Source organism: Euwallacea fornicatus, chromosome 27, assembly GCF_040115645.1.
Source record: "Euwallacea fornicatus isolate EFF26 chromosome 27, ASM4011564v1, whole genome shotgun sequence".
In the NCBI taxonomy this organism is placed as follows: domain Eukaryota; kingdom Metazoa; phylum Arthropoda; class Insecta; order Coleoptera; family Curculionidae; genus Euwallacea; species Euwallacea fornicatus.
The window spans coordinates 2,965,877-2,978,146 of NC_089567.1; the positions used below are offsets into that span (position 1 = coordinate 2,965,877).

At 30.8% G+C, this 12,270-nt stretch overlaps 1 protein-coding gene across 3 annotated transcripts; it reads right to left on the minus strand.

Annotated features, from left to right (window-relative positions):
* Nucleotides 1-203: 203 nt before the first annotated feature.
* On the minus strand, nucleotides 204-9,517 carry Cep97 (centrosomal protein 97kDa). 3 transcript variants are annotated; one of them, XM_066297068.1, is made up of 16 exons: nucleotides 9,196-9,516; nucleotides 8,432-8,583; nucleotides 7,586-7,744; nucleotides 7,421-7,522; nucleotides 7,152-7,348; nucleotides 6,817-6,900; nucleotides 6,236-6,435; nucleotides 6,098-6,166; nucleotides 5,715-5,909; nucleotides 5,363-5,660; nucleotides 4,995-5,111; nucleotides 4,194-4,349; nucleotides 3,362-3,587; nucleotides 3,160-3,297; nucleotides 2,900-3,094; nucleotides 204-2,085 (listed from the first exon to the last, which is right to left on the minus strand). In XM_066297068.1, exons 1-16 carry the CDS (start codon nucleotides 9,197-9,199, stop codon nucleotides 1,993-1,995), a joined length of 2,385 nt encoding a protein of 794 aa, XP_066153165.1. In that variant the 5' UTR covers nucleotides 9,200-9,516; the 3' UTR covers nucleotides 204-1,992. The 3 variants fall into 3 exon arrangements, with proteins under 3 accessions (XP_066153165.1, XP_066153166.1, XP_066153167.1); XM_066297069.1 differs by lacking the exon at nucleotides 9,196-9,516 and adding an exon at nucleotides 8,641-8,657; XM_066297070.1 differs by lacking the exon at nucleotides 204-2,085 and having other exon boundaries at nucleotides 3,021-3,110; nucleotides 3,155-3,297; nucleotides 9,196-9,517.
* Between the last annotated feature and the right edge of the window lie 2,753 nt (nucleotides 9,518-12,270).

Sequence of the window (12,270 nt, forward strand, 5' to 3'; positions counted from 1 at the left end):
TTTTCGCTTTTAAAAGTAGGTTCAGTGGATTTAGAGGATATAATTTCAAATTTATCTTTAAGTTTCATTTCTAACGGTTCAGCTGTTGCTTAGTTTATTTCTCGACGTAAAATAAATAATTAAATATCTTGTATGACTTGCCCGAGTTTACGCCCTCAACGCCTTTTTGCATTAATACGAGATAAAATAAAATGATAACAAAATTTCAGTAAAATCATTTATTCAAGCTAAAAACAAATAATAAATATTACGACTAGAGTCAGTTTTATAATTTATTTAATAAGAAAGAAAAAAACACTTTAGATATAGATTCGGGAGAAGACATCTTTTAGGTGAGTCATTTTTACGAAAGAATGGTTTTCTGTGTTGTCCGATTGAGTAAAGCTCATAAGTCAACCCCTATATACATATACATATATTTAACGATGTTTGGTGATTAGTGAGATTGAAAATAATATTAAATTGTTACATAGCTTTAACTAGCTTAATGAACTTTATAAAAGTGTTACAAAAATTGTTAATGTGCATTTAATACTTCGCCTTATTCGTATAAAGTATCAGTGAAAGATTTGCTGCCAGTCTTAGTGCAAACATTTGTCAAATAAAAGGCATAACGGTAAATATTAATAAAACCGGGACATTGGATACGGTGAGAGATCTTAAAATTTGTAAATTTGAACAAAAGTTGCGTAATTAATGTCCAACAAAATGTTATGTTGCTTAGTGTGCAACAATAGAATAATACACATATTGTATTATTCTCTAGTTGACTTCATTATCCTGCCAATACTTAACGTTGGTACATACATATAAAAATTGAAATACATTTATATAGGGATAAAGCTAGTTCATTTTTATCAAAATATGTATGAGTTCATGCAACCTATAGGGAAACGTAGAGCAAAGTCGAATAATGGGGAAAAACCAAATTCATTATTTAAAATACCTAAACTAGCTGGATTGAGTACCTCTTTCGACAATAATGTATCGGATGAGAAATACTGCCTATAGGATGATAAGGATTTGTATTTTAAAGTGACAATATGAAAATTATAATTAGATCAGGCTGTAGTAAATTAAAACTACATTACTTAAGGTAGTAAACTGATTTTCTCTTCCAAAGAGATAGAACAAACTAGAATAATTTTTACGGAAACATGTATTCACCCAAAACGCAAATAACTAAATGTAAACCCTTTTGAATTTTAAAGAAGAGCTAAATGGAAAATATTAATTGGAGCAAATGGAAACTGAAGACATGAGTATTAAGTCACTAAACTATGTTTTTTTTTCACTTACGGTAAGGCAATTGATACTAAAGAATTTTTTGCTTATGGAACTAAAACAGAAGAAACCTCAATGGAAATATATTATTGCACAAGTCATAAACCTATCTTTTCACAGTAACTAATCAGCAAAAAGTGTAAAAAGAAGTAACAACACTTTTTTTACATTTTTTTTGCAGTACTTTAGGTAAAACCTAAAGCAATTTTAACACCAGGTATATATTGCTCATAAAATAGTCTAAAGCTTTCCCCATTTAATTGACTTTACATCTCTTATGATAATCGAGGCAAACATTCATGTAAAACCAATTTGGAACAGACTGTATACCTCTCTAAGAATAAAACAGATTTTTCATTTTTTTTTAATTTGTTACTTTACTTTTTATGTATGATTAAACCATAGGTCTTCCACTTTGCCCGAAATTCTTCTATAAGTTTTTTTTTGTTGAAATAGTCCAACAAATTTGGAACTCTTACCATTTCCTATGTCCCCATACTATTCATTCATCATACAAAGTTATATCTAGACATTAGCACCCACCATGGCCACAATTGCACATATTAAATTATGCAGCTTTGAGGCAACACGAATAACAAACTCTATTAGAAGTAAATTCTCCGACCACAACAACAACCATTATGATTCTTTAATTTTAGAGTATTTCGAAACAATGTATATTTTAATGATACCACAGCAAGTCAAACGCTACGTTTCCTCGACAGAAATATTACTGTCTTCGTTTTCAGCGTCTTCAACCGTGTAATCTTCTTTCGGTTCTGGTTCTGCCGATTGTGGTTCCTGTAGAATATTCCCAAATCATGAAAGAATATATCTACCATATAGGGTAATTCGCAATACAATTGACACACGACAGCTGTGGGTAGAGGACCTTAAAACCCGTTGTAGGTGCTTTAAGCAGACCGCTATCCATGTGACTTTATGTTCATGTGATTTTCACATGTTACCATCAAAAAATAAAAAAATGATTACTTTTTTCAGACATCTAAAGGAGAGTTAAACAGCTTTTTATTAATAAACTGAAATATAACTTACTATTAGAGGGTGTCCTACGAAGAAATTTTCCATCCATACCATAGAACTGTTTTTAAATGTTCAGTTAAAGAGTGAAAGCTGTCAGTTAACAGTTAACTGGCCGATGAAGCGTATTTTAAATTGAAATTAAAGCTTAGCAATTGAGGTAAGGATACATTTCTGAAACACCTCCATAATAAAAAAAGACACTTTGACGGATGGTTACGGTTCACTGTGGGTTGTTTCACATATAATTTAATAGGACATTGAAAAATCAGTTCTTATTGAGTTTACAGTTAAATAAAGATATCCATAAAAATAAATGGACTAGATATCCAAATTTCGGTTTTCTAAGTTAAGGAATTGGTATTGCTAGAATACAGAGTTTTCTAATATTATTTGGTGCATCTTTTGAGGTCAAACTGTAGGTATCAAAAACAATCTTTACTCAAAGTTGACGTGTTTTGAGGCCGTCTGCACACATCTATTTTGTGCTTTTGTTTTTAGTTTTGTAAACAAGAATAATATGGGAATAAACATAGGTCATAATTTAATGTCTTCATAATTTCAATAATTTTACCTGTGTGTCAACGTTTTCAGATACAGTTCGTATAACACCATCGACCAATGTTCCGGCAAACTGACGCAATTCTTTATTTACTTGTCCAGTTTCAACATTCTCCTTTTTTCTTTGGCTGACAGGCAATGGCAAAGAAGAAGGTCGTGACTGCTGCAAATGCTGCTTTTGGAAAGGAAAAATTTTCCCTGCCTCCCCCTAAAAATAACAATTTCTTTCTAACGCGGCATCCAAAGAAAAAAAATTCCAAAATGCCACTTTACCTGAGGAGTATGAACGGCAACGATTTCGGTTTGCGTAGCAATTCCGTTGTCAGTTAATTGTTGCCCAATGGCGGCCTTTTGATTAAACATTGACATTACCCGTAAGATGTCTTGCATGGAGTATTGAAGTTGTTGAATCTACGACAAACAAATATAATATGAAATATTAAAATGCATAACATATGTTGAGGGTTTGCCAAACCTGCTCTTGCAAAACCGAACAGGTTTGAGCCAATTCTCGAACCACTTCGGAGTTATTCGGTGCCAAATTCGTCATGTTAAGGCTGCATGAACTACCGTCAGGATTTACAGTGTGTAGTGATGAAACTTTTTTCCACAAAGCACTAATCGCCTCCGTTTGCAACATTTGAATTTTGCGTTCGCTCTCCAAAGCTGCCTTAGTTGTTTCCATATCAGAAGAGAGTTTTCTGTACAATAAAACTATCTTTTTACAAAACAACATAAACTGTAAAGGCAAGAATAAAATAAAATGTAATTTACAGGGTGTCTCTATATGGAATAAAAATGGTGCGTAAAAGACACTACCACTGACTCCAGAGACCGCAATATAATGATTTGTACCCGTAGTCTTTGCCGTAGAATCCTGCGGAGTAATTAATTTTCCCTGGAATATATGTTTTAGTGACAAAAAATTACATATGGTTGTACTTTTTTTAATGGGTCAATACATACAGTCTCTTTAAGGGCTAATAAGGGGAATAAAATAGAGTAGTATCACTTTTGGCAAAAACAATCTTTGGCTTAGTTTAGAAACAACGTGGAAAAAATTAAAAATTGTTGAGTTCGACTTACTTCTATTTTTATGGAAAATGGCTAAGCTTAAGGCTATTTCTAAAACAAGTAAAATTCTTTAAAATACTACCTGTTTAACCAACTTTGAATATATTATGATGACCGCGGTCCATACATATGTAGAACCAATTTAAAACACACCATATGTAAGAGCAAATTCCGATTCACTCTATGTTAAATAGTGTCCTGATTAGTCATAAATTAAAAAATTAAATACTTACTGAATGTAACTGTTGGCGCGCTGATTCTGTAAGACTCTAAACATCTCTTGAACATCCTTATCCTTATTTCTTGTATAATATCCTCGCCACATTTTTTGAATACATATTGCAGCTGGAGTAACTTTCTCATTACTGTTTTCAAAGTCTTTTTGCATCCTAAAAAATATCACTATGCATCAAATAAGTATATTGTAAATTTAGTAACTTTGAATAGCATAGCAAGAAAAAACTGCAAATAATGCAATAAGAAATGAGAAACAGGCAGTGTCATGTTCTATATAAAGTAGCTCCATAAGAAATTGCAAAGATCCAAATGGTAACGGACTTGGTTAAAAATGTAAAATATGTAATTTGTGAAAAATTAGCCTATAATTGGAAGTAAAAAATCAATAAAATCGGATAGTAAGCTTAGAATTTATTTTATATCAAAGTTAGGGTACATTTTTAGTGAGACGGATAGTTTTCCTACATTTTCTTAAATACATTTTGTATTTTAATAGTCTTTTTTTGTAAAATTTAAAAAGAACAAAACTCCTGATTTAAATATCTCCACTCTCTGCAAAAATGTTTACAAAATTTCAGAAACCAAAAGCAATTTAACAGTGCTCTTTATGGCATATCAAATTTTCAAAAATATATCTTCTCCCATTACGTTTATTTTGTAATACGCACTGTTTCGGAGATAACAATGCTGAGAACATCTAAATAAGACACTCTGGATATAAATAATAAGATGAATCAACCACTGATTATTATCATTGGAACAAAACCAATATCTGAATTCACATCTGAAACTTTTACCTTCGTTCCTCAGCTTTCAATTGAATTCTTTCAAGCTTCGAATCATATAACTCAGACTCATCTTCACTGCTGGGAGATTTGGCCCGCAAAATTGAAGGTTTCTTGTTCACTTCTCTTCTAAATTAATATTAAATAAATTAATCACTCGTATTTTATTTATATTAGAACAGTGACAGTTGAGTCACTTTTATTGGTCGTTTCTCTGAACACATGTGTTTGTAGCGCGAGAGGGGTGCTTCAAATTATATATAATAATCTAAAATGCGCTCTTAAGCTGATTTAACTTCAAAAACGTAACAGTTAGCGGCAACTACATAGACTAAATTTATTTTTTAATATTAACCGAAATTTATAGGCAATTTAGATACCTCAAATTAGAATCCACAATTTTTCTTTGCCTGTTAGGAGATGGTGTTCCACGATCTTTCCTTCCACTCTCACTGATCTGTGACCTTGAGGATGATGAAGACACCCTATTGAACTTAGGTGACCGAACAACTTCAGTTTGCTTTACTTTGGTGGGTGAATTGCTAGAAACCTGCGTCTTTTGCGTTCTGTTCATTTTTTCAATTAAAGGCGGAGGTCTGTAATCGGGACTCATAAGACTTTCCGGTACTGGAACCATTTTAGTCACTGCCTGCAACGGACTGTTTATCGGCGCTGCATCTGGAAGCCGCCAAACTTTTAAATGTACTTGATTAATGTTTGAGACAAAAATACCTCGAAGTCTGTCAGGTGTGGGAAAATTGCTCAACGACTCTGTCATATTTTTCGCAATACTCTGTCTCAATATTGAAGCGTCCAAACTTTGCGTCATTATAGAACTGTTATCATGATCTCCGCTACCGGTTAAAATATTGTAACAACTCAGAGACATTCGATCGGGAGATTTAATACGACTTGAGGCTCGGGAAGCTATAAAAGTCAAACGACGACCATAAAATTAATTAAGCCATTGACCTGATCTCAACGGAACATTTTCCAACTTTTCGCAAAAAATAGCAAAGTAAAAAAATATCATCTATTGTTTTTCAATGTTCGAGTAAATTGTCGAGTTTTTGCTCGCGTTTTCAAAATATTAGGGCGTCTATGTCATTACTTACAATTTAATCTAGGCGAATTTCTATTTTGCTGCATTCTCTTTTTGCTGGCAGGGGATGGTTGCGGTGAAGCTATTCAAATATTATAAAAGTAAAACATAACATTCATGATAATAAGTAGTTTACAGCTAGTAAGCTTACAGTTAGAAGATTGTTCTCTTAGCTGTTGTTGATGATGTTGAGCCTTGCTTAGGATTAATCTTAACTTCCTGTCCTCCTCAGTTTCCAGTGTCTCTCCTGTTAAAGGACAGACAGTGGCTAAGTAGTTGACAAGTTCTCTTTGGTCACCAATTCTAAAATTTCTTCCCCTGCCTTGAGAATATAACCACTCTGCCCTTAAACTAGAGAAATTTCGAATAAAAATGATATTTTTAGCTGTCATATATTAGTAACGAGATATAGGGGTACGGCTCTAAAGCAATGAGAGTATACATTTTGATGAGTTGCGATTTTATTATTTATTTCGTCATTGATGAGTAATAGGTGGGACATCTCCAAAGAGTAGAGATTATATGACAATTATGTGTTATAATTGCCAATATTTCTTAAGGAAAATGATTAAGTCCCGAACCACAAGCGAGGAGCACATGTCTACATTAGGCTAATCTGACTAACTTGCATGTTGGCCCTTCTTGTAGATGACTTGGAATATATATTTTCTTAGCCTAACTAAAGATTTTCTGGACTACTCTCATTACTTTTGAGACAATCCATAAAAATACCTTTCAATGGCATCCACAACATAGTCGTCAATTACATTAACATTTAAGCACCAGTTTATGACAAAGGGTCTATAGTCAAAACCTCTGTATGTTGATTAAGGAGTCGTATTTAATGTTAACAGCTGTGGTTGAATAATTTTGTTCTATTTATTTATTAACAACGTATCAAGTGGAAATGAACGTCAAAATGATGTAAACCTTCAAAATAATTTCAAATTTTCATTATAAATGAACAAAAGAACACAAACTAATAAAAGTCTGTTTTAAAACTAGAACTTTAGTTAGCTTGACGACCCATTCTATCTAAAAAATTATTTTCAACCTATAAAGGATACATGTTACTGCCAGTCATATTGACACAAGGATTATTAGCAATTGATATTTTGGTTAAATTGACTAGGTGTCCAAGCCTAGAAATTTCATTTAAATCCCCAATATTATTATTAGCTAGGGTTAGTGTTGTTAGACTTGCTGGCAAGAAGCGGTCACATTGTCCTAAATGATTTATTTTATTTTTATGTAAAAACAAATTCTGAAATAAAAGATTAGTTTCAAGTTAGCAGTGGAGTTAAGATACATGAATAACGATCATCAACAAATTTACCTTTAAATTCTTAAGAAATGAAAGATCACTGACGTGTGTAATGCTGTTCTCTGACAAATCCAAATGTTCTAAGTTGATGTTAGTATTTAAATGCTCAATGGTCTGCAAAGGCGATAAAAACAATTTTACTAAATATAGTGTTAAGGAAAGTTAAACAATAGAAACCTTAACGCTGTTGCCCGACAGACAAAGCCATTTAAGCCCAATAAGCTCCTTTAGCCCTTCAATCATGAGAATTCCATTGTTGCTGAGGTTTAAAGTGTGCAAGTTGTGAAGCCGGCAGACACCATACATACGCAGGAGTTGATTACGACAAACAGAGAGCTGAAGCAAAAATAGTAGTTAAGTAGTAACTGATTTAAAATATCAAGTTGAGATATAAACACTAGAACTTTTCTACAGCACATTTCAATAAATTTTTTTCTTTTATAAAAATTTATTTAAAGAAAAACGAGTTACTTAAAATAGTCAACTCAGTATTTTTAACGTAATTTTTAAGCCATTGCATAGCTACCAATATTTTTCAAGAAAACCATAAATTTCTTAGCTAAGTTTCCACATAAAAATAAGGTCGCTATGGTTACAAAGTCATTTGGCAAACACAGTCATTTGTAAGGAGATTCTACAACACGAGACAAATGTGATGCAGTTTTTAAATTGTATCTAATATATAGTTTTTGAAAATTTTGATCTGTTGTGTATGAATATTGAAAACCACTAATGGTAGATCAATGGAGAAAAGTATTTTAATATGAAATTGCCCACAACAATTATTGCAAATAACTTTTAATTCCCTAAATTTCCCCTTTGGAGACACAACTTAGGATATATGGAAAAAAGTGTAATTATCTTCTTAAATTCCAAAGCAAAAATATGTACTACCATAAAATAGGTTCTGATTTTAGAGCAAATGTATGTCAGCTTATAAATCTTACAAATATAAATGGAAAGATCTTTGATGATACCATTTAATTTTTTTTTACATGATAAATAATATATTTAAGTACTTACCTTTTCCAATTTCACAAATGAGTCAATATTATCTAGTCTTTGAAGTTCATTATCATCGAGCACCAATTCTGTGATTTGACACTCATTGGGTCTACACTTATTCAGCTTCCTAATTTTTGTGTTTGACAGATCCAAGAACTCCTCTCCTTTCCCTAAAATAACAATTCATTTCATATAGACTGAATATGTCATTATGGAATCTACTTAACAGTTAATTATTTAATAATTCAAACTCCATAAAATTACTATTAAAATTAAGTTAAGATTTCAAAAGTCTGGTTACTTGTAATACTAAAAGATAAAGGTGTTCCTTTTTATAATATACTGTTTTTTTTTTTTTAATCAAAGTGTGATGCAAGCAAAAATATTGATTACAAAATTGTTGTGTAAGCTACAGTTTCTTAAGAAAACGCTGCCATGACTTAGCAGCCATAATATAGAGTCAATAATATTTTCCAATGTCAATGACAATTTTGCCTATTGCCATCTAAAAAAACCACATGAATGGAAAAAGCAAGGGCAAGACTTTACAGTAGCGTCTATATTACAGCAAGACTTTCTTTGGTAAACCATGAGGCCAAATCAACCAAAAGACCAATGCAATATAGTATTCATTAACAACTGTTAGAGAATAAATCGCACAATGTAAAAATGATCAAGATATGACAGAAGTACTACTTGGTATTGAACCAATCTCCTCGTTTGAATAATCCTTATAGCTTACTCATTACTAGTCTTTTTAGATAAGTATCAGTATTATTTACCCATGAGTGTATGTCAGTATTCTCTTTATTCTCCACTTGCTCCAGTAGGTACTCCACTTCAATTAATCAGATATTGAACAGGACAATAGAAATAGTGCAAACAAATATCAGTATTATAGGACGGTAATAAAATATTTATTAGATTTAATTTAAAAGAAAATGTAATAAACGATAAGGTAAAAGGAAACGTACGCTGAAAATTCAGGAACAAAAAATTAATTTTAAAGATCTGAAAATTCAACTTTTTTCAATTATTTACTTTTTTTAATGGTATGAAACTCCTATCCGCCTTCAGCGTCCGGTTTTTCAGAACAGTGCGGTATACGGTCAGCTGATAAGCGGAGTTGCCAAATCGGCCTATTGTTATTATACAGGGTATTTCTTAAAGGATAGTAAAAAATTAAATGTATGAATCATAAACTTATTTTAATATAGAAACTTTACATAAAGGCATGGCATAAATTGCTTCTATTTTCATTTACAGGGTGTTGAAGTTTTATTTTTTTTTCATTATTTCCCCTGTCATTTATAAAGATAATTAACTCAAAATTGATAGTAACAATCACTTTAACTTTACGAACAAACTGAAATAACAATTATTGAAAATATTCAATAGGGTGTTACTTTTTTCGTCGTTGCTCTTAATATTTTCCATCAGAACTTTTTTTATGACATTTATAAAAAAGTATAAAAAGAAACTATTTTCTTTACATTCTCTAATTTTAAGTATCAAGTAACTTTTCTTGTAAAGAAGAATTTGTTATTTTTAGTTCCCAAAACTAATATCAAACATATACTGACTATTAGAAGAATTATCGTCATTTCGAATGTATATTTTGAAAAGTTGTGAAATTTTTAGAATTATTATAGTCTGATGTTTTTGTTTTTGTAACCATGGGAACGAATCCAAGATATAACCTAACAGTACTTTGTTTTATGTCATGTTGTTATTTAAAATGAAATAAAACCTCATTTTACGAGAAACGGTTAAAGATAGGTATAAGACATTTTGGTATCACTTGAAAGGACATTAAATAGTGATTCTAATGAATACATAAAAATGTCTACATTTAATTTAAAATAAACAAGATATTCTAAATCATAAGTGAGTAAGCTGTAACTATTTTTAGTAGCAGTAAAAATATTTGCTCACCCTGTATATCAAATTTCGGGAAAACTATTTTCAACTTAAAGAAGTCTGTTGTTAAGATGTACCGGTGAAAAAAGATAATTAAATAATTAATTTCATGTGGGAATTTTTTTTTTCTTAACCCTTGCATTTTCACATTTCGTTAAATTTCTCAATGAGAATTTGCTTTAGACCTACTGAGTGTTATACAAATTTTTACTATTTTCTTCTTCTAATTTAAAATATTTAAAAAAAAGTAAGTTTGAATTGTATTTTTTTTGGCGCACCCCGTATAAATGACAATATTTTTAAAATGTGCCCTATAAGGTCGTAAATACAAGTGTAAAAACAATTTTTCATGAAAACCATTAATAAAGCCGTAATCGTCCGAGGCGCTCTTATTGAACCACCCTGTATATCATAATGCTAATATGATTGTTACTACTAATTTTGAGTTAATTGTCTTTGCAAATAATAGATAAATTAATAAAAATCGAAAACAAATTGGACTTTGTTATTCGAGTGTGTTTATAATGCTGAAATTATTGTTACCACCACCGTTCAGTTAATTGACTTTACAAATAATAGAAAAGCTAATGAAAATCGAAAACAAAATTAAATTTATGCACCCTGCAAATCAAAATGAAAGCGATGTAGGACAATCCTTTAGATGGAGTTTTTATCTTAAAATAGGCTATATAATTCTCTTTTTTCATTTTTTACTATCCATTAAGAAACACTTTGTATAGTATGTGTTTATATTGGGTGTTAATAATTAGTGTGGAGATAAATTTTAAGAGGTCAAACATTAAAGAATTTTAATGAAAAATTTATATCAATAATTAATATTAATATGAATATTTTTTAAATTAAAAAATGATATACCGTGTCGAACAAAAAATGATGGCTATTTAAATTTAAATAAATCATAACATCGGTAAACAAACAACAAAGTTATTATTTGGGTCTCTCTTCAATTATGTTCATACGCAAAATTGACACAATTTCGCCTTTTTGTGCACAAAGATAATTAAAAAAAAACTAATTAAGGTTTTAATTAAAATGACCTGTATCTTTACAACGTAGCAGTTTCGGACCCATGTAAATGTGACTATACTCGATTGCAGGTTGGTAATTAGACTATGTGGCGAATTATTACTTCTTCAGAGTTCAGTCATGAGTACTTACATGCATATGTAGATAACTTCATTATCCGCTTAGGTCTGTAGGTTTTCAAAAATACGAAATTGAATAGTTAAACATTTAGTAACTACTTACATGTATACAACACCATCCTGAAACATATTCGATTTATACTTTATTTTATTCAATCTTCGTTTAATGCCTATGTCTATTTTACTGTTACTATTTGGTTTACAATTAATCAGTTTTTTTATAACCCTGTTATTACTTGTAGGCATATGAATGGATCAGCAGAACTAAAAAATTTCATATTGCTTCTTTTTTAAACCTTTTTTTCTAATGTTTGGAAAAACCTCTCGTGTTACATTTCGCATGTGCGTACGTTTTCAAGTTCTCTATATGCTAGAAATATCGTATAATATCCCTTATTTTCCCTTAAATTGAATTTAAATTTTTTTAGTTAACAGCAATCCACATAATTTACGATTAAATTTATGTTTTGGACAATAACTATTTAAATTATTTAAAAATTCTCGAAAAAATATGACTAATTGGATAACAACAAAAAATAAGTGATAGATCAGACATTAGGTACTCCACAATATCTGTTTATCTCATGCCCAAATAATTCCAGACTTTAAAAAATTGAAAAGATAGTAGTGAAGTACCAAAAAAGATAGTAGTGAAGTGTGTATCAACCAAGGGTTTGATACACACTTCTTTCTCTCGAGGCATTACCCGTATTTCTTGATTCGGTCGCCAAATCTTTTTGGGGTTACGCAAAATTTTTCCAGTCTGCTTAA

Excerpts from the sequence above, each read along its gene's own strand:
- Cep97 (XM_066297068.1), bottom strand. Across the intron at positions 3,095-3,159 it reads TTGCCGTTCATACTCCTCAG|GGGGAGGCAGGGAAAATTTT; the intron begins GTAAAGTGGCAT and ends TGTTATTTTTAG. Across the intron at positions 2,086-2,899 it reads CTGAAAACGTTGACACACAG|GAACCACAATCGGCAGAACC; the intron begins GTAAAATTATTG and ends AATATTCTACAG.